Genomic DNA, 25,793 nt, shown 5'->3' on the forward strand with positions numbered 1-25,793 from the left:
TATTCTCCGTATTCGCTTGACTTACAGTTCACGTACCTTTCGATTGATGATACCGAGGCAGAATGAACTTGGTCTACCTTCCCTTGGCTTGCCCTGCACATCTCCAAAATCACAGCCCGATGCAAGTGTGGTCCGGCATGGAACTGAACATTTTCTCTGACAAGAGACGCACATCGTACAGCCGTAACATCGTAGCAGTGGACGTTGAGCGCGCATGTTGGTCCATTTCAACACCAGATATCGAGAAGACTCTCGCCCTAGGAATTCACAATAATCTTGAAAATTCAGAGTGTCCTTCAGAAGCTTAGGCTTGTTGCTCTCTCTCACCGAAAGAACTCTGGTATCCCATCATATCCGTTTGTTCTTGCAGTGGATCAAAGTGACCTCAGTCGATAGGGAGACGCATATCCTGAGTTCATGCGCTCGATGGAATGCTCGTCTATACCAGGTCGAAGATTTAAAGAGTGTGAGATCAAAGGCACAACTCGAGAGATCGTTTAAGAGCCAGCGAGAGACCAGCAGGAAGGAGCCAATGAGAAGTGCTGTGTTGTCAGCCTGTTTGTTTCTAGAAAAGCCTAGCATCAAAAGGGGACCGTGCCCGGTCGGAGATGGAGAGCCTATGCCAAATTCTTCAACACGATTCGGAAAGTGTCATGGCGAAAAGACTTGCTCGAACATTTTCAGACCAAATGGTCAGCAGAATTGAGAGGTATCCAATCAAAAGGCAAGCAATCGTAAGCAAATCGATATCAAAGGTTCGGATGGCTTGAAATCCGACGGCGGCTGTTCCCGTTCGTGGAGACGAAACAAGGGGTGCAATTTTGCGAGCCAATTAAATCGCTTACAAATAAGCATGAGAAGACATGCTATTCGTGTGGACAACGGCTCTTTGTAAACATGCAAGCTGAATGCTGCGTCCAATCATGGCTTCAGACTCGGGAATTCTTCTTTGAGATGGCAATGAGTAGTTGTATCGTGGAATGGCACAAGATCTTTGGTAAGTCAGGGTCTGAAGCAAAGAGTCGTCTCTGAGTCTCACAGTGCAACATGCTGTTCTCCTTACACCGCGGAAGCTCCATGGTGTTGGTAAAAAGGCTTGCGGGGAAGTACATCAGTAGCGTGCGAAAAAACTGGTCAGGGCTGGGATCTTGACGCGGTACCAACGTCTCGAACAAGTATTTATGTTGTCAGGGCCCTCGACCTCTTGTCCTGCTGTTCCACTGTTGCCCTTCCATCGACTTCACGCCATACTCCCATTTTCCTACATCTCCAAGCAAAAGAGAAATCTACGATCTTATCATCGGCCCATCAAATCATAAACCGCATTTCTTCGCCAGTGTCTGCAAGATGGCATTACTTTACATCAAGAACATGGTCTTCCCGACCCAGAAACAGAACGGCTTATTGCCCTCGTTCAAGCAGCAATCACAGTATGGAGCCTGCGACACAGCATCGGAAATTTCACAGGACGGCTCAGATTCTTCGACTTTGAGGAGCGATGCAGGAAGCTCGTCTTCGTTTCGAGTCGATCCTCGTATCATCTCGGACGCTACTATCGGTCTATCAGATGGCCTTACTGTACCTTTCGCCCTCACAGCTGGACTCTCGGCGCTAGGCGACACAAGATTGGTGATTTATGCTGGACTCGCAGAATTAGCGGCGGGCGCATTATCGATGGGGCTTGGAGGGTATCTAGGTGGCGTAAGCGAGGCGTAAGTCGATCTACCTATGATTAAGGATCAACCACTAATATTCAGCTAGACAATCTTATGCAGCAACATTAGCAGAGACACGGAAAACCGTCAATCAAGACCCCGACGAAGCCAACCATATCATCAAATCTACTTTTAACTCCTACGGCCTTACGGAGGATGTTCTGGACGCCTTCGCTACGCAGATCAGCTCCTGCCCGAAAAAGTCAGAAACTTTTATCATGCGTTTTCACCACGACCTCCCAGAGTCTCAAGCGGACACATCACGGGCTTACATTTCGGCTGTAACTATCGCCCTTGGCTATCTCCTCGGTGGACTGGTACCTCTAACGCCTTATTTCTTCGTAAGCAACAACCAAACTGCCTTGTGCTGGAGTATTGGGGTGATGGCATTCGCTCTCTTCGTATTCGGCTATATCAAGACTCTATTGGTCGGCGAGGAGAAGCGACTGCTTTGCGTCAAAGCTGGTGTCCAGATGATGGTTTTGGGCGGTGTTGCTGCGGCAGCAGCCATGGGTTGTGTCAAAGCGATAGGCTCATAAGATGGTGGATTCTAGACAACCTCCCTCTTCCGCCACTGGCCCCGGAAACTACACACGATACTGGCATAACGAACAAGCCAACCTTTACGAATTGTACCGTTATTGCATTATATTACTACAGAGATACCCACATTAGTCACTAGTTGCTCTCCAACTCTAATAGAGTCTTCAGCCCTCAGTCTTACAACACCATGAGGTCAACATGAACAGTAGATTCGCCAGCTTCGATCGGGACCTCAGCCTCCGACAGAATTCGCCTGTACCTCGCAAGATACCATAGTCGTAATCGCTTCCTAAGGCGACCGCATACAAAGAGATAGGATGAGCACACTTTCGTCCTTTCATGTCGAAGTACTCTTTATACCTTGAATCTTGATCGGAGTGCGGTGCCTACTTATGTACCATATCAGCATAAGTGTGCTGAGGTTGAGCTAGTCGTGACAATGCACAACCTTTCCTGCTCAATTGGGTGTCTAGACTCTAGTGAGAGGACGACCGAGGACTCTATCACAACTGAAAATCTTCCTGTGTCTGAATTGCCAAAAGGAACATACCCTATCTCTAGTAAGTCCGTATAGCATTTGTTCGTTTCTGAGCTCCCCATGTACTAAAGGCTCACGCGCACAGTTGTAGAAATTCACAATGTTTTTTCGAAACAGGGCGTTGTCCAGTGAGACCTTTTCAAATGTCTCATCTCTGTGGACTGTTGTAGTTGGAGAAATCCGTCGTGCATCTCTGCAGGTGTATACATCGAGATAAATAATAGCAAGAGGAGATAAGATGCCGAAATTTTATTGTAAGGTCATTCCAGCTGCTTCCCCTGCACCTGCCGTTCTTAGCTGCGTCAAACACTTTGTTGTGTTTGTTTCGCTTTCACTTTCCTTCCAGCTCCGTCAGTTTGCGCAACACGCCATCTCAGACTTCTATAAAAGTTCACCTTCTTCCACCATCTCTGACTTCAATGCATCTCAATACCAAGATGCATCAAAACCACGCTGGCATGGCTAGCAACATGGTCGACCCCGGTCTCCTCGACAAGATAGACAAGCTTTTTGCATGCGGTGTCGGTGACACTATCCCTCTGCCACAGCTCGTCGTTGTTGGCGATCAGTCAAGGTAAGCGCGCACGATCCCTTTCTTCACTCGAGCCGTTTATTCCTGCTTGTGCTTCACTTCCATCTTCTGACTTCTGGCACAGCGGCAAGTCATCCGTTCTTGAAGGCATCACCAAGCTGCCCTTTCCTAGAGATTCCGGCTTGTGCACCAGATTTGCTACGCAAATCACCTTCCGCCGCGCCCAGGTCACCAGCACTGTTGTGACCGTTATCCCTCACAAGGGCGCTACTCAGGGCTATGCCGACAAACTCCGTGCTTGGAAGAGCGTCACCAACGCTATTCTCGAGCCGGTCTCGTTCTCCAAGACCATGCAAGAGGTTCACAAGCTTATGGGCCTCGCCGACACTCCTGCGGACGGCGATGGCAAGTCGACTTTCTCGGAAGACATCCTCAAAGTCGAAGTCAGTGGTCCTGAGCAAGAGCACTTCTCTGTGGTCGATGTTCCTGGCATCTTCAGAACTGCTACCAAGGGCATGACTACCCTCGCAGATGCAGCCATGGTCAAGTCAATGGTTCACCGTTACATGATCAACCCTCGTTCGGTCATGTTGGTGGTCATCCCTGCTAATGTCGACATCGCAACTCAAGAAATTCTTACTCTCGCAGAAGAGGCTGATCCTGATGGTCACCGTACACTTGGCGTGCTGACCAAGCCCGATCTCGTTGACCCCGGAGCTGAGATCGGTGTTATGCAGCTGATCAAAGGCGAGAAGCACCCGCTCAACCTCGGCTGGTGTATCGTACGCAACCTAGGCCAGCAACAGATCCAAGACGTTGCTGCCGATAGATCAGCTGTTGAGAAGGCTTTCTTCCGCGACAGAGCTCCCTGGAACGAGCTCGACCAGGACCGCGTCGGTGTTGACGCACTGCGTATACGTCTCCAAGAGGTTTTGGCTAGCAACATCCGCCGCGAGTTCCCCAACGTCAAGCGCGAAGTCCTGCACAAACTCAGTACAGCCAAGCGTGCGCTCAAGGAGCTGGGAGATCAGCGTCAGACACCTGACGAACAACGTCGCTTCGCTATGGACATCGCTTCGCGCTTCCGTGAGATCGTCAGTTTGGCACTCAATGGCAATTATTCCGGTAACAGCTGGTTCGACAACGAACCTGACCTGATGTTCGTGACAAGAGTCGTCAACCGTAACGAGGTGTTTGCCAACGACATCGAGAAATGCGGTCATACCTATGGATTCAAGTTCGATTACTCTTCGGCCGAGAACGTCAAGCAGGACGTCATGAGCACTGGCGGCCAGGGTATTCAGTTGCGCACTATCAAAGACCATGTTGACCTTGAGGACTTGATCACAGGCGATCGCCGCATCGACGACAAGATCTATGGCAACATCATTGACTGGCTTTCAGAGCTCTACAAGGGCTCCCGTGGTTTTGAGTTGGGCACCTTTGACAAGAACTTGCTGTCCAGAACCATGAATGCTCAGTCCGTCAAGTGGGAGCCACTTGCTCATGGGTACATCTTGGATGTCATTCATATGGCACACGGCTTTGTAGCCACCCTGCTTAGACACGTCTGTCCCACTGCACGAGTCAGAGACGGAATCATGTCTGTCTTGATGGAGCCTCTGCTGGAGACGTACCGCCGTGCTCTGGAGCAGGTCCAATTTGTCCTGCGCGTTGAGAAGAACAATCCACAGACCATCAACCACTACTTCAACGACAATCTGGAGAAGAGGTAAGTTAACACAAAGTCATCTTATGAGCCCTGAAGGGTCAACACTAACCTGCTATGATGCACAGTCGCCAGAAACGTCTTCGCGCATCCCTTGAGAAACAAGCCACCGTTCACCCCTCTCCCTTCGGCGTCGCTGGCGTTAGTCGTAGCATGATTGCCCTCGACGATATCGTGCAGAACCACCCCATGTCAAACGCTGAGCATGTCGTCTACGAAGTTCATGACATCCTCAAGGCCTACTACAAGGTCGCCAGGAAGAGATTTGTCGACAACGTCTGCATGCAGGCCGCAGATTATCTTTTGGTCACCGGACCAAACAACCCTCTGAAGCTCTTCTCGCCTCAGTTTGTCAGCTCCCTCACTGACGACCAGCTCGAAGAAATTGCTGGCGAAGATGCCGGCCTCAGAAGAAGACGTATCGCTCTGGCAAAGGAGGTAAATGATATGGAGGGCGGAAAGAAGATTCTCGCAGGTGTCTCATAAAGCTGTTTGCAGACAAGGGTTGAAAGATGTAAAACTCTCAAGCGGTCTTGTCGGCACCATCTGTCTCACATGGTCAGTCCATAGATGGGCTACAGACTAGCTCATCGTTGTAGTCACAAATCAAAAGTATGATCGCAATAACACCATCCACTTCTTAGTAGCTGTAGCGTGTTGTAGAGCAGTGGTATGAGTGGCATGGGCTGAATTCTGAACGAGTCCAGTCATGAAGTTGCCCGAAAAGGGCCGCGGTCTGAGAGATCATTCAGCGAGAGATAGAAGCGTAACTAATTAGGCTCTCAATGGACGTTCTGCATCTTTACAACCAGTCATAGAGGCCGTAATCTGAGAGGCGGTGCATCCCTTGTCGTGGAGTGAGAAGAAACAGCTCCGATATCGCTGCCGACCTTTTACCGAAGCCTGAACCTTTGAGAAGACCGTGTCCAAGTTTCCTGAAAGACCTTCATGCAGCACTATTCCGATCTTCGAAATGCAACAAGTTAGACGAAAACTTATTGGTCATTCTCACGAGACATCAGCATGCGAATACGGCACGCAGATGCATCCATCCGCCGAGCTGGCATGGCTCAAGAAGTGCGCGCTTCGCTGGCACGCATTATCACACCGGATAGCGACATTTGCATGCATCTGAGCCTGACCGCCAATGATTTCATAAAGGTAAGCGAAACAGTGCTGTGATGCACATCTTTGGCAGAGTCACTTGAAGCTATATTGCCAGCTCGGTCGATATGCATCTCAGACATGCGACCGGCTTGCCTCGAAGCTCGTTATCAGTTGAAGATTCGCTCAGAGCCCGTTCGAGATGGCTAGGTACTTTCAGCGGGAATGTGCGTCAGAGAACCAGTCTTTTCTTTATGTGCATTGATTCGTTGCAAGCATGACTTGGTCCGCTTGTTTTCCAGCATCTATCCACAATTGTCGGTCGGGACCCGTAAGTCGCCCGCCAGGCGTTGAAGCCCAAGAGATCATCCCTGCTGGCGATTGTGGTTTTGGACCACAGCTAGACCAGGTGGATTTCTGTAGGGACTTCAAAGCTGGAGCGCGGCAGTTTAAAGAGCTTACTCTATAACGCCATTACTCCTCGAAGCTGTGGCTAGGTCACAGCTCAAGGGACACATAGGAAGTGATGGGTCAATAATCGATCAACACAGTTGACCCCTCTCCGGGAACAAGCAGACGACAAACAATTTTGGAAAGTACGCTTCCGTTGCTGCCTGTCGCATATATGTCGGCTATTCCTGCCCAACACCAATAACCTCAACTTCGTCACTTCAAACCATCCGTGCACTTTCTGTTTCTTTGCGCTCTGCATTCCAATTTCACCTTTTGCCTTCTACATCTTCCTGTTGGCTTTATAGCTATGGATTCAAGCGCATCTGAAGACGACGACAATTGCCTCTCCTGTAGGATCTGCCGGTTCCAGGGCGGCCTTGACCTTCCCACTCCCACGATCTCTGACCTTGAAGATCTGCGCTCTCAATCACAAGCTCTGTCAATCAGCATTTTCAGACACTGGATTCTCCTCAACAAGATACTCAAGCGCTTTGAAGGACAGATCCAGAAGCGATGGATCAAGCGCAACAACAGCCAGAGACTATCAGTCCTTCTACAAGCCTGGCCACACATGTCAGCCACTCACCGTCCGGAATTTGCAACTTTGCGCAAGATCGGTGTAAACAACAACAAGCGACGCCCCAATCAAGCCAAGGAGAAGGAGGCCTATCTCTGGCCCTACGTCAACCAAGAGGACCTGGTGCAGACCCACAATCTCCTCATCTTCCTCAATTCTCGTGGACGCCACCATCCGGACAAGTTCGTCTTTGGTGATCAGCAGCAAGCAAACACCAACAAACCTTCTGGCATGAGCGACGTCGACAAGTACAAGATGTGCCTTCATGGGCAGCGATCTCCTAAAACCTATGGCTCGCTCGTACTTCGTGACACCGGAGACAAAGTTCAGCGAGAATTGAGAATGGAGCCTGTTGCGGGTCTTCAGGTGCTCGAGGTGCAAGATCGAAACCTCGACTTCCTCGTCAAGTGCTGTCGACTCATCCTGCATGATATGGATTTGGACAATCTGGACCTCGTCGACACCAAGCCCGCTCCGCCTCAAATCAAGTCCACGCTTCCCGTTCATACCGTCACCGCCATGGCCCAGATTGCACCATACCGTCTGCCGCAGAGGCTCGACATGAAGCGACTGAGACTGCTTATCTCAGCAAGACGAGAGGAAGCTGAAGAACACGTCTGGGCTTTACGCGAGGATCCCGGTTACTTCGCGCAGAACATGAGAGAATGGTCAGAACATTCCCCTTTCATGATTCCCGACAAGAACAAGAGACCTCATGAAATGGTCGGTGAGCCAGCATTCTGGGACAAAATTGCTACAAGCATGATCTTTCACGCGTACAGCAGCCTGATCCTGTTCGCCACGGCTGATGAAGCTGTGACATTGGCACAAGAGAAGCTCGACAGTTGCCTCCACAAGCTTGAATCCTCTTCTAGCCTACCGGTCGAAGTTGAGAAAGTGTTCCAGAGACTTGATTATATTGTTCAAGTTCTGGCTGATGAGCCTTTGGGCGACTTGATGCTCGGCTTCCCTGCGTCTCCACCTATGCGCTATGGTTATGAGCGTGCATCATCTGATCTGAGTCCCTCGTTCAATACACTGAAGATTAAGATGGGTAGGCTGAGCGCAGCATGGAGAGTTCAAGTTCTATTTCGAACCTTATTGAGCCCCGAGCAGCAGAAGAAAGTAAGTCTAAGCTACGGGGATACGAGGCTCTCTCTCTCATCTGGCAGGCTGAGACATCGCGTCTGACATGATTTGAACACTATGCTAACTTTTCCAGCATGGATTGAACAACACTGTTGAGGAGATTCAGAGAATGTTGGATGAACACAGCAGAGACAGCGACCTGATCTCCAGTTGGGTGGCCAGCCGATTCTCTGATTTGGCCTTGATGTCAGAACTTAGACGCCAACTTGGCCTGTTCCAGCCATGGTGCACCGCTTGGCGAAGCAAGTGTCTCATCGAAGATGATGCTCCATTCTTCTTCAGCATGGTCGAATGCGTTCATGACTTCACTTCATGTGCTGTTCTTGACGCTGCTGATCCCGCGAACTTCGCCTATCCGTCTGACAAACGCAGAACTCGCGAGACAGTCACTCAAATGCGACAAGCCGAGAAGCGACTGGACAAGTTCTGGGCTACTGTTGACAACCATTGCGAGGCACACACTTCATACTCGGTGCTCTATCTCCTCATGGTAAGAAGACGACCTTTCGGTCTTGACGGAACACCCATACTGACTGATTGAAGGACTTTTTCAGTGACTGGAACCGAAAGATCCACAGAACCAAGGCTTGGGTTGAGCCAAAGGAAACTGCTGGCTGCAAGCCCATTCAGCAGCACAACGAGAAAGACGATGAAACGTGAGTGGCTCTCGCCGGATACTACAAGCAGAGCACTGACAGAGACCAGTGGACTACCTCTGCATGTTTTCAACCCCAACGCATGTTGTTCTCACCCCAAGAAGAGCGAACTGCTGGGAAGCATCACGCCGCAGAAAGCAAAGGCCAAGACCAGACCTGATGGTTCTGTAGCCTTACCTCAGCAAGAATCACGCAGAGATTCTGCCACCAGTGTGGAAGAAAAGGAGAACATTGAGGTGAAGAAGCTCAAGGTCAACAAACGCGCTTTCAAAGTCTTCGCCACGATGTTCCACGTACCTTCTTCCAACGAACAGCAGAACACCGGGGAGGTGGCCTGGTCTGAGTTCTTGTACGCAATGAAGATGATCGGATTCTCTGTTGAGAAGCTGTATGGATCTAGCTGGCAGTTCACGCCTGATACCATTGAAGCCTCGAGAAGTATTCAGTTCCACGAGCCACACCCACGCGCCAAGATGTGGTACTGGCTCTCGAAGGAATACGGTAGACGTCTGCATAGGTATGTGGTACAACTGAGAACTGAGATCAACGTGCTAACGAGGACAAATAGAGCTTATGGCTGGACTGGAGAGACGTTTGACCTGCAGTAAGAGTTCTCGTTGTGTAAAGTTGAAGTCAGCACTTGTTACGAATGACGATAGCTATGAAACATGGAAAAGGTGGATAGACGGCATATTGTAGAAGGCTGTGGACCACGTCAAGGAGGTGGCTCAAGCATGGAAGCTGATGAAGATTACGGATAGCTTGTGCTCGGCGAGGTCGGATTTGACGGTGATTGGCCAAGCAGATGATCAAGCACAGGAGTGTTCGTAGTCGTCGACAAGGTATACAAGTACAAGGCAGCAGTTAAGAAGCAAATTTACGTTTCGAAGAAACAATTACTCGGTGAAGGCAGTGAAAGTGAAAGCTGGACGAGGCTTGGAGCGCGCCGTATGATGCGTATATGGGCCTTGGCATACGGAAATAGGAGCACGGAGAAGGAGCTGACGAAGCGCGGTAACTGCGCCTTCTGACCATGATGGGCTGAATAAAGATATCTGGACAAGGCATTTGCCTCTTGATGGTGACATCCTAAACCTCGTATCTTGAACCATGCTGGACGAAAACCTACCCGCCTTCTTCTATCGAAACTCGCCAGACGGAGTGGCACATCACAAAGGAGTCTTCTTCTCCATTCGCGGATCTGATCCGAGCCCCGCATACAGCTTGAGGCACGGCGATCCTGCCGCCGCCAATTCTCGTAACTGCTACGCTGCCGGTCTCTTTGACTGCTACAACCCCGAGGTTCTCTACGGCGAAGTCTTGATCAAACCGGAATGGAGTCATCCGTCCCTGTCTCAGGAGGAGATACGCCGTAATGGCGGTGTGCCGCCACCACCTACGCCCATCTTGCCCACGCAATTCACAGTTCAGCTGTACAATCCCGACCTACAAGTGACGGTGACTCAGAGACCTGGTACTTGGGGAGGTAGCGCTTCGTATGAATTCAGTCTGCCTCAACTCGTCTTTCGCACTCCCTCAGCCTCGACCTTGGACCGAACACAAGATGACCCTGGCGCATCGCTGGTCACGCCGAAACTCAACTTTGTATGGCGCAAGGAGAGCAAGCTTGCAAAGGACTTGACGGCATACATGACTGGCAAGTCGACAGATGAAGTCGTCAAGAAGAAGCACAGAGATCCGGACATCATCGTCGGTCTGTTCCGTTCTTTGCGGGAGCTGACCGTCTATGAGCCCAACCTGTACCGTGTCGAGTTGGAAGACCCCAAAGGCCTTGAATTGGTCTTACTACTGTCTGCTGCTGTCATCAAGGACCTTTATTTCTCTAATGATCTCAACCAAGTGTTCAACGTCTTCGATCCCTGTCGCATCGCCTCTCTACCTTCAGCTGCTGCACCCTCTCCTCCATTGGCCGCCAATGCCGACCGACGCAAATCGTTGCCCCGCCTGCGAACCACTCCACCCACAGCAGCTCCGATCCAGCGGCCTCCTCTAGCAGGTGTCGGTACCGCTTCCGCACCTGACCCCCGAACACAATGGGAGCTCGACGCTGAGACCGCTCGCCTGCGCGCACAGGTCGATGCCGAAGAACGAGAGATGAAGAGACAGGAAGCTTTACGCCGCCGCGAAAGAGAAAAAGCAGATGAAGCTGAAACACGACGCCTACGAAAAATGGTCGAGGATGAAGAGCGTGAAGCCCGTCGTCGTCAGGAAGAGGTCGATCGTGAGACAGAGAGGCTTCGGAAGCAGTATCGTCTCAAGCCGCCTTCACCGGTGGGCAATCAATCAAGACACTCTGCACCCTCGTTGCCAATTCACCAGCAACAACAACAACAGCCTGGACCCTCGCGGCCTAGGCCTCAAGGACCTGTCTACTCCAGTAACGGATTAGTCATGAGTGGAGGTAATCCGCAAGCAGCTCCTGCTCCTGCACCATCCAAGATGAAGAAGAAGAGCTTCTGGGGTCTGAGGAGCAACAGCGATCAAAGTGGTACAAGCAACAGCAAGCTGAGCAAAAAGGCCAGCGCCGTCTGGTGATGAACTTGCGGCGAGCTTCTGTACATCAATCAATGAAGCGCATATACGCTTGAACACTTGAACATACCTAGTCACGGTCTCCGTATCGACAGTACCTACATAGCGCCACGGCTTACAGGAGTATTCGTCTACCTAGCGAATTATGGAGCAAGTGTGCTCAAACATACCGGAGAAGCATACTGCTCGGCGTTCGTAGGAAGGACAAGCCTGCAGGCAGTCACATTGCATCACTACGGATAGCAAGGGACATCAGAGGAATGCAGAGGGCGTTCTCTATCGAGGCATTGGCATGGCGGAGAGGGAGAACAGTTAAATAGCATATGATATACTCATTGACCATCGAAAGCCGTCAACACATTACAATCCATGTCCCTTGTAAGACTAACACATGAACTGCTTACGAGTGCCATCTAGTCCCTAGCGAAGCCTTCATGGAGCAGATCACACAGCTCTTGTAGCTAAATCTATACTAGCCTCCATCAGTATCGATCAAGGGTAAGAACATAAAAAGAGGCAACCGAAGACGAGGCTTTGAGCCCATTTTGCGAGATCGTGGGTTCAAGACCGCCTTCGGATCATCGCTGAATATTGGAGGATGGTGCGGATTTTGTAATTTCTTAAAGTGATTAAAGAGGAGTATTGAGATGGTGAGAGTAGAACTACTGGCTTGAATTTATTATATGGGAGTGTCTTCTTCTTCGCTCGGTCTTGTGCCGTGACATTGGACTCTCAACATGTTTTTGTGTAAGCAGTCCGGCGATATTACTGCTCAAATGAGGCCTGTTTCTGTACGTCCATCCCCAATCATTCCCAGAAGGGCAAAAGGGCATGGAATCCATATTGAATAGGAATACTATCCAGAAAAGGAAAAAAGAAAAGAAAAGGCAGAAAAAAGGGTCCACAATTCTTTGCTTGGCAAAATTACCGAAATCTCGGCACAAACTTTTTCTCTGCCTCTATCAAAAACATAAGATGGAGTTTCTAGCCCCTGACGAGGTGGTGCAAAAAGAATAGACAGCGGTGTTTGTAGGAATAGCCGAAGGCGGGGCTCGAACCCGCGACCTTGAGGTTGACGATATCAATTGATAAGAGCCACACGCTCTACCGATTGAGCTACCCCGGCAGGTCTGATGATCAAGTTGTGTGACACAACTGGCTGCTGACTTTGATGGTGGCAGAATCGTTGGGTTGGAATATATACTCCAGGCTCAAGGGTGCTAGGCGTTGAGTCGAGGAAGGGCTGAGCTCAGGAGGCTGGAAGGAAGTAAAGTGGTGAAACAGTGGGGATGGAAGCGACACATGGAGGAGGAATTTTCTGCCCGTGGACTTGTGAAAGCTGTGGCTAAGCGAGTGACGAGCCAATGAACATGGACTGGACCTCTTGTCAGTCGTGTGTGTCACCCTGCCGATAACTTCGACGACATCCTTAGCCCGCCACACGGTTTCGATTTCCTGTTACATCTGCTGCCTGAGTTCCAGATCGTCGATAGAGCTGCAGTTGATTTGTAAAAGTGTATACCGCCCTCTGGAACCCGAGTTTGACATGTCTTTCTTCAATAAATTTAGAATTGCGCTCAGACGAGAAGATTCATGAGCGATTTGTGGCGGTTGTCAGATGGCGCTGAGCACCGATATCGATTATCGGTTTCGAAACAGGACAGTGGCTGGAAGATGTATTTCGAGATCATTAAAAGACTGTGATCGATCTCATCAGCCCATTTGACATTCCTGTCGTCTCGATGCTATTGTTGTACATCTCATCTTATCAAATCTCCGAGATCTATGTAGCGCTAAATTAGCGCAAGGTCAAAGTTGCGAAACTCAAAACTTTCCTGCTTCCAATCGGCCCGTCCGTGTGAAAACGCCATTCTGCTTCCGACACTCGATCATCTCCGAGTCGCGAACGAGACTCGTGCTGGATGGTATGCCAAGTCTCGATCATGAGCCTGGTGTCGCCACTAATCGAGTGTATCGAAAGCCACTGATGACTGACCACGCTAGAGAGGAAGTGTGGGTGGAACAATCAACCTCACTATGATGACGTCGGGTTTGCAAAGTCTCTCAAAACTCATCCTTGAACACCATCATCTGCTCCTTTCCATCGTCGTCAATCCAAGCGCGAAACATGCCTCCGGAGTTGAAGTCCGCGACGACCCTTCCCTCGCCATACCGATATTCGATGCCGATGATGCCACCCTCACCCTCTCCAGTCTTCTTCCAACGGTCTTCTGCACTTTGCTGGAGCATACCATTTGGTCCTGCCATGCGTGATACAGATAAAGCGAGAGGTAGAGGTGGGAAAGAGAAGCGAGTCATGGCGGAGGTCGTGCGAGCTGCTGAAAGCTTGAGGAAGGAGTCACCGTTGCCTGTGAAGCGGTCAGATGTGGAGTAGAAAATCGGAGGCGCATGATGAGATACCTGTGCCGGAAAGCGCAACTCCATGAGGTGCTGAAGTTGGCTTGACCGGATATTCGCTGCTGATATCCTCACGAGAAGAGACAGGTAGGTACGTCGAGAGATTAGGCAAGCAGTCCTGAAGGACGCCGCCGAAATCACCATTCACCAGTCTTGCAGCTGGTGATAATGTAGGCTGCTGGTACATCATACCATGCGGGCGGTCGAATGGGTTCTCTTCAATCCATTGTTCGGCCCAGAAGCCTGCTCCCAGTGTGGGTGTATCCTGCAAGAAGTCAGTAGGCAAATCATCGTGTATGAAATATGTTTTGACTGACCCCTATTCTGCCTGGAAGCTTGTTCGTAAGTCCGCCGGTCGAAGTGGCCACACAAAGCATGCCATTGCTGTCAAGGACGACCGCACCCACCGTTCCTTGGGGAAGATAGTCATGACCGTTCCAAGATGGGTCATGGGTATTCAGATCTCTAGCATCCGCTGCACACTCTGCGACAAACGAGGAACACTTGTCCGCCCTCCTCTTGTGTTTCTGATAAGTCTCACGATCGGTGCTTTTGCCCAAGCCCTTACGATGTTCATCCCATCGTCGCTTAGTCCAGTAGTATCCCGGGCTCACGGTCTCCAGGCCCCAGGTTTCTACAAGCTTATTCGCTGTTTCACCTGCAAGCTGAACATGACCTGCAGCACCACCTCCATCTGCTTCTTCACCTCTGATCAGAAGCTCGCGTGCCAGTTTGATAGGATTCTTTGCTCCTGATACCTCCATGACGCCAACACCACGTTTGTGGTAACCTTTGCTCACCATGACGGAAGCTTCTAGCTCATGTGTTCCCGCAGTTGTGTAGACAGCACCATGACCCGCGTTGAACAGTGGATTATCCTCTAGCATCGCAACAGCATGAGTTGCGACATCCAATGCCGTGGCACCTGGCTTCGACAGTAGAGCATACGAAGAGTGTAAAGTCGCAAGAAGGGCAGATCGATATTCTTGATAAGCATCCTCGGTCAGATTGGCGCGAGATATGTTTCCGGCACCGCCATGAATGATGATGCGAGGAGTATTCGTCCTCGAAGATTTCATACTGAAGACGCTGCTGCAATGTATCTTCTCGAAGTATGAACACGAGCTTGGACGACTTGTCTTCAGGACAAACTTGTTATCGGTGATGTTGAACGGTGCCAAGATTGTTGCTAACAGCCACGCTCGGGGCGATCCGAGATAGCGTGTTGTCGGCTGCATTCTCCGAACACGTTCGTCTCATCGGCCGGCTCGGTCCTACACATCGAGTCACGCCCATCAGTGAGTTCTCAAAGGTGCAATGGTTGAATTGCGGCGGATTGCAGGTTGTGTCAACAAACATATGCCATAAAGCTCTTCGTACTCTGCCATGATTGGGTGTGATATTCCTCATATCTCAGTCCCGTGTTCGCTGCTTCACATGTCGACGAAGCGAACAGAATCCCGTATCGAATGCATTGAACGAAAACAACCAAGTCTGACTGCGAGCGAAGACCGAAAGCAAAGACACGCGGATCAGCCGCTCGGCCTGTGCATTTCCTTTGGGGTTTGGACACGAAACCCAAAACATGATTTTTGGCGAGTCGAACACGCATCAAGCACGGAGCAATGCAACGTTTGATGGTAGCGTGACGTGATAATTCGATATTGGAATAGCCTGTGAGTGCTCATAGATGTTTTCAGACTTCTCATGTGCTGGGACTGTCAAGAAAGTCCCTTCGAAAACGATAGTAGAATTATAGACTGGAGCTGGGTCAAGGAGAGAACATCAAATAGTGTCTCTCTCTTGTCCTCATAGAAAAGCATTGTCCATTTCGACAAACCCCTTAGCATTGTAATCATACGAGAATCACTCAAGTAGAACGATCAAAGAAGAGCTCGAAGTAGAAAGAGGTTGGTTGGTTGGCTGGCATGGACCCTGAGGAAAGTCAAAATTGTTTCGCCTGTGACACGTCCGAGCGATCTCCGAGATCTGCCACACCCTCCAGAAACTACAAGGCCACTCATCGGTCTAAACCGCTTCGAGTATATCAAAAACATGCAACATACGGTTGCAGTTGCATCGAATGATGGTTGTGATATCCAACAGGGAGTTATCTCGCAGCGATGTCATCTAGCAAAAAACGCCTCTATGAATATATATATATGTCTGTTCGTTCCCCCATGGTCAGACTTTGGAGCATTGAACATTCTACACTTTGTAGACTATCTCTTACTGGTCTGATACCTTTATCTCTTTATAGACCTTCTCATTTTGTCCATCCTGGCCCAGGCCACTCACCGCAAACCATGTCGACATATACCTCCCGAACACCGAGTAGTACCTCGACATTAAATCATCCCGAAAGAACATACGAACCCAAGCCAGATCTAGAAGATGCTCCCAGAAGTCCAACTAGAGAGCATACCACCAGTCCGATCGACGCAGACCCTCTGGAGCTACCGTACCGTACCCTGACCGAGAATGCCGACATGGCGGAGTACACCACCGAGACTGCCACTGGAACGATAACCCGAAAGGTGACTTCCAACAAGACTGGCAAGACCGAGGACTATGAGCTTGTCACCTTTACACCAGGTGATAGGGAGAACCCGAAAAATTGGAGTAAAGCATACAAGTGGTGGTGTACCATGGTCGTTGCAGTCACCTGCTTCGCCGTCGCCTTCAACAGTGCTGTCATCACAGCAGACATGATCGGTCCTCAGGAGACCTTCGGAATTAGCGAGGAAGTCGCTCTTCTGACCATCACTGTCTTTGTCGTAGGGTAAGTAAAGCTGTATCCGAAATAGTTCGCAACGTGCTAAGTTTTCGCAGGTTTGGTGTTGGCCCTATGGCCTTTGCTCCTTTCAGTGAGACTTGGGGTCGCCGTCCGGTGTACGCCAGCACTCTCTTGATCGCTCTCATCTTTATCATCCCCTGTGCGGTTGCAAAAAACATTGGTACCTTGATCGTCTGTCGCTTGATTGATGGTATCGCTTTTTCAGCACCCATGGTCCTGGTCGGTGGAACTCTTGCCGATCTCTGGAAGGCCGAGGAGAGAGGTGTACCCATGGCTGCCTTCAGTGCTGCACCTTTCGTCGGACCCGCAATTGGACCGCTCGTAGGAGGCTTCACTTCCGACCACCTTGGCTGGCGTTGGTTGTATTGGCTGCAGCTGATCCTGTCCGGCTTCGTTTACATCCTGATCGTCTTTACCGTTCCGGAGACATACGCACCCATTATCCTCGCCAAGCGCGCAAAGAAGATGAGAAAGGACACTGGCGACAGCAGATATGTCAGCGAGTCTGATCTGGACACCCGTCCCATCGGCGAGCGCATGAAGGTCTTCATCTTGCGTCCCTTCCAGCTATTATTCTGCGAACTTATCGTCTTCCTCATCTCATTGTACATGAGTGTGTTGTACGGACTGCTCTACATGTTCTTTGTCGCTTTCCCAATCATCTATCAAGAGGGAAAGGGTTACAGTGCCAGTACTACTGGTCTGATGTTCATTCCTCTAGCAATTGGTGTCATTGCGAGCGCTTTTCTGGCACCCTTGATCAACATGGACTATGCAAGAAGATCTGCAAGATTTGGAGGCAAACCACCAGCAGAACAGCGTCTGGTACCCATGATGTACAGCTGTTGGTGGATTGCCATTGGCATGTTCATCTTTGCCTGGACATCGTATCCTCACCTATCCTGGTGGGGTCCAGCAATGGGTGGCTTTTGCATCGGTTTCGGTTTCATCCCTTGCTATAACAGTGCCAACAACTATCTGGTGGATACTTACCAACACTCGGCCGCTTCCGCTCTTGCTGCAAAAACTTTCATTCGAAGCTTCTGGGGTGCTGGAGTCGTGCTGTTCACCGAGCAGATGTTTCACCGTTTAGGTTACCAGTGGGCCGGTACTCTGATGGCTTTCATTGCTCTCGCATGCTGCGGAATACCGTACGGATTCTACTTTTTCGGTGAACGCATCAGAAAATTCTCCAAGTACGCGTACGCTGGCGACGACGTGGAGAACAATCCCGGCCCATCAAAGGAGGTCGAGGCACACTAGAGATGTGTTCGAGTGTAAAGCTAGAATAGATTGTGAGTAAGATAAATTAATATATTGCAAAAATCAAAATTTGAATAAAACTCACCACCCCAGAGAAAATTCGGAAGTGGCGATTAGGCGAATGGCGAGACGCGAAATTGAGTAGCTGCAGGCTTCGGAGGCCAGAGTGCTTATGTCAAACTCCGCATAAGTTTCCTTACTCTTAACAAAGAGACACCAAAAACAAGATCACATCAGATTAGCACGCACCTAAAAGCAAACCGCTTGATACTTTCCAATGCATACAAGACCATCTATGAACGATCGACTCAATCAGAAGCAAGTCTATGCTTGTCCAAATCCCAAAGAATGTTCAAGAGCGATATCCAACTTGGCTGTCAGGATTTGCTTGCTTTCATACTCAGGCAACCTCAATGTGCTAAAGCAAGTGCTGCTTCCAGGCAACGCATTGGTGTCAGAATCGCTTCTCTCGATGACAAAAGTCAAGCTTTCGGCTCCGTTTACAGGAACGCGACTGCTTGCTGTGACAAATTCCAATAACTGCTTTTGCTTCTCCTGAGGGTAGGCTTTAACCACCTCCCAGAACCAACAAATGACAGGGGAGGTTTCTGTGTAATGACTGTAGGTAGTAGCTCTTTGCAAAGCGTTGATATCGAGATGATTGTGGCCTTCGACCAGGGTACGGAATTGGTCTGCGTTCAGGAGCTGCACGCATGTAAGTGAAGTCAACAATAGAGGGGGGATGCAAAATACACTCACTGTCAAAGGCCTGAGATTCATAACAGAATAGAAGCCTTTCGCGAACGCATTGAATTGTGGGCGGATGGACCAGTCCAAGACCCACTTGGCATAGCTTGAGATGTATTGGTGTCGATTCTCATTCGTGACAGGCTTGGAGTATTCGTCAGGTTCCACAAACATGACCTTCCAACCTGGCCACTCAAATCTGCTTTGGTCAGGCTCTTGAGCCTTTTGTGACACGTCTCTCGTTTGACTCTCTGAATTCAAATGGTTCGTGATTTCCAGCAATCCTTCCGAGTCAGACCGCGCATGTGCACGTTCGTTTTCTCCACGAGAAGAAGTGAACTCAGGATGATGCTTGTCAGGATATTGTCGTATGACCTTCATAAGGCCCAAAGTCATACCCTTGCCAGACTTGATTTTGCCCCATATTGACCAGCCATTCCAAGGGTCGTCCATACTTACATCCAAATGTAGGCCGTTTGCACTGAAACTGTAGACATAGTCTCGAGCAAAGTCTTCCTCAACAGAACCTTGATGCGTACGTAGATATTGCAATGACTTGTTCAGACTGGGCCATCCTTCAGCCAAATCAGTCTCGCCAAACTGCTGGAAAAGAAGCTTCTTGTAGAAGACCAGAGGAAATGAGACTGGTAAGGTGATGCCATTGTAGATAGCAAGTGCGAATAGAACGCCGAAGAGCTGGTACTTGTAGAGTGGTACCAAGGTTGCAGGCTGGAACCACGACAGACGAGTTTGAGGATCTGTAGTGAAGAATGCTAAATATATGTTAGCACGAAGCCATGATTGTAAAACGCGACCAACTCACAGTAGCCGGGACTAAAGGCTTCCTGACAAACGAGCTTGAAAAACTCGATTTGCACACCACCAAGATCATGACCGATCTCGCCTTCGTCGATACCCATTCGTATCCTTAGTGGGCGAAGTAGCTCTCTTTTCTCCCTATGCCATAGCTGGTCGAAAGCGTCCGACAGAATTGAATGCCTGTTGATCTTTAGCACAAGATAGTGATCTTGAGAAGCTCTCAGACGGCGGTCTAGGTAGATGACGTCCTGTAAATTAACCTCGGGCATCGTCCTCCTACGTAAGTGCCATGTTGCATCTGCTTCATTGTAGGCTCGCCGCATCAGTATGTGATGAGATGTGCGAACCAACTGAATAATCCTTTTTGTGCTGAACAAAAACTTGAAAGACAGTAAATGCCTACTGTTGACATCTGACTTGTAAGACAACCAATCTTGCGCCGCTTTGTCAACGTCAAGGATACGAAAAGCGGCGGGAGTCATGAACAGTTTTGCAGGCATGTCTAGTTGACCTTGGCTTTTGTGATTCCCTACATATGTCAGCCGTGTATGCTGACAGAAATCTGTCGTACTTACAAAGGTCTTCAATGAGCTCGAGTGCTGAACCAGCAACACTCCATCTATTGATTCGTAGAGAGCCATCCCACTCTTTGAGGAAACACTTTCGCAACCACTCTAGCCAAATGAGAGAAGTGGTACCAACAAGCTCCCCACCATGTCGCAGTTCGTCCCTCCAAATAGTCTTGAAACTGGCCAAACGTATATTCTGCTCTTCTTGGACAAGCAAATCAGTAATTGATGATCTGATACGGCGATTGGTCTGCCAGACTTGCAACCGGGGATCTGGCTTCGCATCACCCTTACTACATGCGGACAAGGTTTCTTCGAGGCATGTTCTTGCACCAACTGCCCGAACCAGTCGCTTCGCCATACGAAGGGCAGTGTCCTGTTCGAAAGCATCGAGGATTGGTAGGCAGGGCGAGAAATACTCGCTATCTCGTCTGTCCATCTGCTTACCATGCGCTCTGCCATGAATCAGTGCAGACCAAGCAAAATACCATGTGTTCCATCCAGCTCTCGGCACGAACGAAGTCAGCGTATGGATGGCACGATAAACCACGTCAGAAACGCTGGAGCTCTTGGCATCAGAAGAAATTGTTTGGAAGGTTCTTGGCCCTTTATGTCGGGAATCAAACGGACTCTCAAATATCGGCTCGAGCGCTATCCACGTAGAATCAAAAACGATGTTTGATGCATCTTCTCCGAGAGCATGTACCGATTCGAGTGCATGGTGAAGACGGACAGAATAGGTAGCGGAACGATGTGTCTCTGGATCTTTGCGAACGTTCATGGGATCGTCAGAGAAGGATTGTGCCAGATTGGTGAAGTCGGAAAATATGGAATCCAGCCTTGTGTAGGTGCGATTGCGTGCTGTGATAATGTGTTGGTCAGACTCCGAACCGAGATGCAAGCTACATGTAGCATCGCACAATCTGACCAAGTCGTCGCATGATACTGTAAGGAATGAGTTGCCCGATAGAGACCGTTCGTGTACGAGCCTTGGTGTATGTGTATCTTCTAGAGAGTGAATGTTTCTCAGTGATTCAGAATTGAAGAGTTGCTGCATGATAGCCTTGGAGTCTAGTTTCTCTTGTGGAGCTGCCAAAATAGCAGGCAAGTGGCTCGGTAAATTCGGACAGAGGCGATCCAATGCATTCTCTGATGAAGCCAAGACGACGGCCATAGCCCGGGCGCTGACAGCAGTGTAGCTACGCAATGGTGGCGATGAAGGCCGAGACCGCGCAGTGGCACACAGAGACGTCGAGCAGGTGGAAACACCACATCCTTGTCGTAATTGTACGAAAAAGCTGCAGGACAAGAGGTTAGGCGATAGATCGAGTATGTCTTGAGAAGACGCACCGATTGATCAAGTCCTGGATATCATGATGCCGGTGTGAAGATGATGGCGAAGAAGTTGAGCCAGAAGAAGACTGAGTGGCCATAGTAATACAAGAACAAACAGAACAGGGGAGCGACTATACCGCCATAGCATACGTTGTCAAGAATGGTTGATGGGCACGTGAGGGTAAAAGACGCGATGTGAACAAGGCTTCTGCTGGGAACGACATATAAGAAGGATGAAAAGGTTGATTGGATGCTGCAGATCGGAATCTGCCTATCTCAGTAAAGGTCGAAAGCAGCGCCGTTCAATAAAGGATCGAAACTTACCAGTTCGTAGAAGCAGAGGCAAGCGACACTCGAGAGATGGAATCGTCGAGAGCAAGAAGAAGGGTCCCTCGGTCTATGGCGGGCTTGGCAGAGGACGACGGGGATTGCGGCGTTTCGACTGACGAAATGGTTTGCGAGTAAGAAAGTTTGCCCCTCCAGACATTTCTTATCGCGCTGCTTTCTCGTCCTTTCAGCATTGCGCGCCACTGTCAATACAACCCACACATAGCCACATACCATCTTCATCGACAATCCAAGATGGCTAGCATGGCTTCGGGTCCTACCCATCCTTTCACCTGCAACACCTGTCAGGTCGCCTTCCGCTCCAGCGACCTGCAGCGCACTCACATGCAAAGCGACTGGCAGTGAGTCTGACCAAGTCCTTGAGAAATCTTATGCCTAACCTCGTTTCTAGCCGCTACAACCTCAAGAGAAGAGTCGCTTCGCTCCCTCCGCTTACCTCTGAAGTTTTCGCCGAAAAGGTCCTCGCCAACAAGGCCTCGGCCGCTGCCACCGCCGCTCGCGCCTCTTTCGAGAAGGTCTGCTCCGCTTGCCAGAAGACGTACTTCAGCGAAAATGCCTACGCGAACCACCTCGGCAGTCAAAAGCACAGGCAGCAAATCGCCCGTATGCACATGAGAGACGTCGACGATGCCAGCTCCGTCATGAGCTCCACCTTCTCTCTGGGAGAGCCGCTCGAAACCGCTTCAAACGTTGAGACTGCTTCTGTCGCTTCTGTCGCTACCGACCGCCCCGAAGAGCGCGACGCTGACCTTGCTCAAGTCACCGATGGTGTTCAACAAGCCAACATCACTGATGCCGACAAGCTGTCCAGAACCCCATCCAACACTACCGGTACTGATGACATGGTTGAAGTCCTACTCAACCAATGTCTTTTCTGCAACACTATCTATGAAGACCTCAATGAGAACATCAACCACATGGCCAAACAGCACGGCATGTTCATTCCTGAGAGAGAGTTCCTGGTCGATCTGGAAGGTCTTTTGAGCTACCTTCACGAGAAGATTCACGACGACCACCAGTGCTTATACTGCGGTCAACTCAAGCACACAGCTACCGGTATTCAGACACACATGCGTGACAGAGGTCACTGCATGATTCCGTACAGCACCGAAGACGAGATGCTCGAGATTGGAGAGTTCTACGACTTCAGAAGCACCTACTCAGACGAGGAAGACGACGACAGCACCGATGGCGCAGATGACCAACAGGAGGGAGGCGTCAAGCTTGGCGCTGCTCGTGCCACCAAGGTTACCATCGAGACTGAAGCGGGCGACGGAGATGCAGAGATGGCCGACGAGGACGACGAAGGATGGGAGAGTGACGGATCTCTGTCTTCGGTGCCGACTGATGAGATCACTTCCGTGCCCATTGACGACCACTCGCACCGTTACAAGACTCTTGATCGCCACAGACACCATTCTCACAATGATCCTCGACCTCACAGAAACACCGACGGGTATCACTCTCACGCTCACTCAACCCCTCACGCTGTTTACCACGACGACTACGAATTGCATCTGCCTACTGGACGTACCGCTGGTCATCGTTCGCTTGCCAAGTATTACCGCCAGAATCTCCGCAACTACCCCACACCCGAGGAGAGAGCAGAGCAAAGAGCCATCGAAGGCCGTCACGATTCCGACGACGAAGAGGAGGCCAGAAGATCAAGGCACGACCGTGGTCGTCAAATCGTCTCTCGTGCAGAGGGCGGTCTTGGCATGGTCGGTGTCAGCGAGGTTAAGAAGAAGGAAGTGCGTGCTGCCGAGAAAAGAGAGAAGAAGCGCGAACAAAGAGTGCGAGCCAACTACCAATGGGGTAACGACAAGAGAGGAAACAACCAAAAGCATTTCCGCGTAAGTCTTATCGCCAATGATATTGCCAGCTTCTTGCTAACCCATAACAGGACCATCTCTTGCAGTAGTCATGTGCGCTTCCTACCGCAGACTCTGTCCGCTGGGTTGCTGCACGCTCTTTGGAGAGCGTTTGGTACAGGTATATCTTATGATTGTTACATTTCTGGGTTTCAGCGGATTGCATCAGTGATGGTCTTTTAAATTTACGAAAAGGCATAGAGCGTTATGTTTTATTACGAGGTTGACTTAGTGTCTCCTCGTATATCAATGCGTTCCTTCTTCCATGCTTCTCTTGCAATCGCGATGTCTCAACACTGACTTGCTCGTCTTGGATATGTCATCCTGATCTGATACGTGACTGAATATTTCTCAGAAGCTAACCAACGAACTTCTAGCATCCGCTCACGACTCACAGCACAACATGAAGTTCTATAGCAATCGAGCATAAATTCCGGTTGGATCGGAGGGTTGCAACAGACCTGTAAGTCCTTGATATGTGCCGCGAAAGATTGCTACACAGTCCCGAAAGGGAGCAGAGGCTCGGTAAATCATGATCGCATATAGGTTTTGCTGCCAAACAGATCATCTTGGAAACAGACCTTGCTACGAAGCCATACTCCAACTCAAGATGCACGATGACAAGTGAATTATCTCCAAGGCTTCAGCAATGGAATTCGTTGCTTCCTGGTTTGGTCTTTGCAAATTGGATTTCCGCTCAACCGGAATCGAATAGGCAGGCAGGCTCGTCACGGCTTCCACGCTCAACTCAAGTCGTCGTTGCGTCACCAACTCAGCAATGGGAAGCAACGCTGAAGCCGGACCTGCCCTCAACCACTTCCCAAAGCCGTCTTCTCTTCAGCGTCTCAGCACTCTTCTTCTTTGACATACCACTTTGTATTGCTTTTTGCTTCGAGCTCTTTTCCATTACTTTGCGTATCGTCTTCAGCTTTACTTCATTGATCCAACACTATTCATCGCCAGCATCAACACGGTATGTTCGTCCTCATCCTCATGCAGCATCATCGCTTCCCATCGATGGTGTCTCTTCCCAGCCTTTACATCCTCCGGCATCGTCCGGTTCTTGATGCCTCTACTGACAACACGTACCAGCCAAGATGAGGTCGTGCCTGTTGCTCAGCGCTCTCGCCGCTGTTTCGACTGCTTCCATTGGCAATGGCATACTCGAGTCCAACTCTACCACGATCATCGACGATTCAGACTGGCCTGATACAACCACCGACACCAATTCTGTCACTAGACCTCCATTCGTCGGGCCGTCTCATATCCTCATCTTCCCACCCAGCAGCATCTCCGCTCGACCATCCAGCAGCCTTGCCAAGCTGCCTGCCAGCAGGAGCACACTTTCTCGCCGTAGCGATGGCGCATCCGACGGGGATCAAGACATCTTGGTTTCAATCAGTGGCCGAGACCTGATCGATGACCCTGACGATACGGATGATGGAGATAATCACGACGATGACGACCATGAAGATGGTAGCCTTCTAAGCTCTGCAAGTGAAATTGGCACAGGGATTGCCACTAAAGTGCTTTCAGCGGTCAGTGAGTTCTTCCTAGGCCCAAGCACCACCAAGTCGACAAGCACCGCCGAGTCGACAAGCACCAGGGACAGTGATCAAGACTCAACCGATGACCCAGACGACAGCGATGATGATGATGATGATGATGAAAGCTTTTGGGAAACCATCACAGATGGCCAGAAGTCGAGCCTCAAATCTCGGGGTTCCAGCAAAATCAGCTCATTACTCGATCCAACCTCCACCGAGTCGGAGCAAACGATGTTCTCGGACTGGCTACTTCCATCGTCATCATTTGAGAGCACGATGTTCGGTCAAGCAGCGATCGATACTCGTACCAGATCACGCTTGTCTTCGTCTTTACCAACTCGTACCGGAGCACGCTCATCTTCTCCTTCGCGTTCCCGTACCAGACAGACCTCGACATTCCGCACTCGTACTCGTACTCGCACAAGATCAAGATCATCCAGACTATCAATCACTAGGTCAAGCTCGTCCAGTCTGTCAGTCACCGCGTCAAGCTCATCAGCCAGTCCAACCACGACCATGACATCGACCGT

General features: G+C 50.1%; 9 protein-coding genes across 9 annotated transcripts; 7 read left to right on the plus strand and 2 right to left on the minus strand.

Moving 5' to 3' along the window:
- Positions 1-920: 920 nt before the first annotated feature.
- On the plus strand, positions 921-2,748 carry M438DRAFT_395296 (DUF125-domain-containing protein). Its single transcript, XM_029909203.1, has 3 exons — positions 921-997; positions 1,050-1,712; positions 1,762-2,748. Exons 2-3 carry the CDS (start codon positions 1,348-1,350, stop codon positions 2,252-2,254), a joined length of 858 nt encoding a protein of 285 aa, XP_029763237.1. The 5' UTR covers positions 921-997; positions 1,050-1,347; the 3' UTR covers positions 2,255-2,748.
- A 485-nt stretch (positions 2,749-3,233) lies between these two features.
- Positions 3,234-5,543, plus strand: M438DRAFT_403623 (dynamin GTPase; the record flags this gene model as incomplete). The annotated part of the gene is made up of 3 exons (XM_029909665.1): positions 3,234-3,370; positions 3,453-5,060; positions 5,126-5,543. The coding sequence occupies 3 exons, from the start codon at positions 3,234-3,236 to the stop codon at positions 5,541-5,543; spliced, it is 2,163 nt and encodes a 720-aa protein (XP_029763238.1).
- Positions 5,544-6,860: 1,317 nt separating this feature from the next.
- Positions 6,861-9,869, plus strand: M438DRAFT_395298 (uncharacterized protein). Its single transcript, XM_029909204.1, has 5 exons — positions 6,861-8,316; positions 8,414-8,830; positions 8,884-8,996; positions 9,046-9,513; positions 9,565-9,869. Exons 1-5 carry the CDS (start codon positions 6,922-6,924, stop codon positions 9,602-9,604), a joined length of 2,433 nt encoding a protein of 810 aa, XP_029763239.1. The 5' UTR covers positions 6,861-6,921; the 3' UTR covers positions 9,605-9,869.
- Positions 9,870-10,034: 165 nt separating this feature from the next.
- Positions 10,035-11,908, plus strand: M438DRAFT_343450 (uncharacterized protein). The gene has a single exon (XM_029904985.1). It carries the CDS (start codon positions 10,107-10,109, stop codon positions 11,550-11,552), a length of 1,446 nt encoding a protein of 481 aa, XP_029763240.1. The 5' UTR covers positions 10,035-10,106; the 3' UTR covers positions 11,553-11,908.
- A 1,290-nt stretch (positions 11,909-13,198) lies between these two features.
- On the minus strand, positions 13,199-15,240 carry M438DRAFT_343451 (N-terminal nucleophile aminohydrolase). The gene is made up of 3 exons (XM_029904986.1): positions 14,285-15,240; positions 13,971-14,232; positions 13,199-13,918 (listed from the first exon to the last, which is right to left on the minus strand). Exons 1-3 carry the CDS (start codon positions 15,044-15,046, stop codon positions 13,614-13,616), a joined length of 1,329 nt encoding a protein of 442 aa, XP_029763241.1. The 5' UTR covers positions 15,047-15,240; the 3' UTR covers positions 13,199-13,613.
- Positions 15,241-16,307: 1,067 nt separating this feature from the next.
- On the plus strand, positions 16,308-18,215 carry M438DRAFT_291926 (MFS general substrate transporter). The gene is made up of 2 exons (XM_029901764.1): positions 16,308-16,749; positions 16,800-18,215. Exons 1-2 carry the CDS (start codon positions 16,457-16,459, stop codon positions 18,025-18,027), a joined length of 1,521 nt encoding a protein of 506 aa, XP_029763242.1. The 5' UTR covers positions 16,308-16,456; the 3' UTR covers positions 18,028-18,215.
- On the minus strand, positions 18,123-21,853 carry M438DRAFT_403628 (uncharacterized protein). The gene is made up of 6 exons (XM_029909666.1): positions 21,822-21,853; positions 21,513-21,764; positions 20,169-21,460; positions 19,598-20,122; positions 18,787-19,547; positions 18,123-18,732 (listed from the first exon to the last, which is right to left on the minus strand). Exons 2-6 carry the CDS (start codon positions 21,593-21,595, stop codon positions 18,352-18,354), a joined length of 3,042 nt encoding a protein of 1,013 aa, XP_029763243.1. The 5' UTR covers positions 21,596-21,764; positions 21,822-21,853; the 3' UTR covers positions 18,123-18,351.
- A 125-nt stretch (positions 21,854-21,978) lies between these two features.
- M438DRAFT_313947 (uncharacterized protein) lies at positions 21,979-23,984 on the plus strand. The gene is made up of 3 exons (XM_029902585.1): positions 21,979-22,186; positions 22,237-23,698; positions 23,749-23,984. The coding sequence occupies exons 1-3, from the start codon at positions 22,080-22,082 to the stop codon at positions 23,764-23,766; spliced, it is 1,587 nt and encodes a 528-aa protein (XP_029763244.1). The 5' UTR covers positions 21,979-22,079; the 3' UTR covers positions 23,767-23,984.
- A 433-nt stretch (positions 23,985-24,417) lies between these two features.
- M438DRAFT_363181 (uncharacterized protein) lies at positions 24,418-25,736 on the plus strand (the record flags this gene model as incomplete). Its single annotated transcript, XM_029907635.1, has 2 exons — positions 24,418-24,689; positions 24,809-25,736. A coding segment is annotated over exon 2 (921 nt), but the record flags the coding sequence as incomplete, so codon positions are not given.
- Positions 25,737-25,793: the final 57 nt, after the last annotated feature.

The sequence above is a fragment of the Aureobasidium pullulans genome, assembly GCF_000721785.1.
Source record: "Aureobasidium pullulans EXF-150 unplaced genomic scaffold scaffold_4, whole genome shotgun sequence".
NCBI classification, from domain to species: domain Eukaryota; kingdom Fungi; phylum Ascomycota; class Dothideomycetes; order Dothideales; family Saccotheciaceae; genus Aureobasidium; species Aureobasidium pullulans.

Coding starts and splice junctions, on each gene's coding strand:
- M438DRAFT_395296 (XM_029909203.1), top strand. CDS start 1,348: ATGGCATTACTTTACATCAAGAACATGGTCTTCCCGACCCAGAAACAG. Junction 1,713..1,761: donor CTAGGTGGCGTAAGCGAGGC/GTAAGTCGATCT, acceptor ATATTCAGCTAG/ACAATCTTATGCAGCAACAT.
- M438DRAFT_395298 (XM_029909204.1), top strand. CDS start 6,922: ATGGATTCAAGCGCATCTGAAGACGACGACAATTGCCTCTCCTGTAGG. Junction 8,831..8,883: donor CGGTGCTCTATCTCCTCATG/GTAAGAAGACGA, acceptor GACTGATTGAAG/GACTTTTTCAGTGACTGGAA. Junction 8,997..9,045: donor AACGAGAAAGACGATGAAAC/GTGAGTGGCTCT, acceptor GACAGAGACCAG/TGGACTACCTCTGCATGTTT.
- M438DRAFT_343450 (XM_029904985.1), top strand. CDS start 10,107: ATGCTGGACGAAAACCTACCCGCCTTCTTCTATCGAAACTCGCCAGAC.
- M438DRAFT_343451 (XM_029904986.1), bottom strand. CDS start 15,046: ATGAAATCTTCGAGGACGAATACTCCTCGCATCATCATTCATGGCGGT. Junction 14,233..14,284: donor AGCTTCCAGGCAGAATAGGG/GTCAGTCAAAAC, acceptor GACTTCTTGCAG/GATACACCCACACTGGGAGC. Junction 13,919..13,970: donor AGTTGCGCTTTCCGGCACAG/GTATCTCATCAT, acceptor ACCGCTTCACAG/GCAACGGTGACTCCTTCCTC.
- M438DRAFT_291926 (XM_029901764.1), top strand. CDS start 16,457: ATGGCGGAGTACACCACCGAGACTGCCACTGGAACGATAACCCGAAAG. Junction 16,750..16,799: donor ATCACTGTCTTTGTCGTAGG/GTAAGTAAAGCT, acceptor AAGTTTTCGCAG/GTTTGGTGTTGGCCCTATGG.
- M438DRAFT_403628 (XM_029909666.1), bottom strand. CDS start 21,595: ATGGCCACTCAGTCTTCTTCTGGCTCAACTTCTTCGCCATCATCTTCA. Junction 20,123..20,168: donor CGAGCTCATTGAAGACCTTT/GTAAGTACGACA, acceptor TGACATATGTAG/GGAATCACAAAAGCCAAGGT. Junction 18,733..18,786: donor TGAATCTCAGGCCTTTGACA/GTGAGTGTATTT, acceptor ACATGCGTGCAG/CTCCTGAACGCAGACCAATT.
- M438DRAFT_313947 (XM_029902585.1), top strand. CDS start 22,080: ATGGCTAGCATGGCTTCGGGTCCTACCCATCCTTTCACCTGCAACACC. Junction 22,187..22,236: donor CACATGCAAAGCGACTGGCA/GTGAGTCTGACC, acceptor CCTCGTTTCTAG/CCGCTACAACCTCAAGAGAA.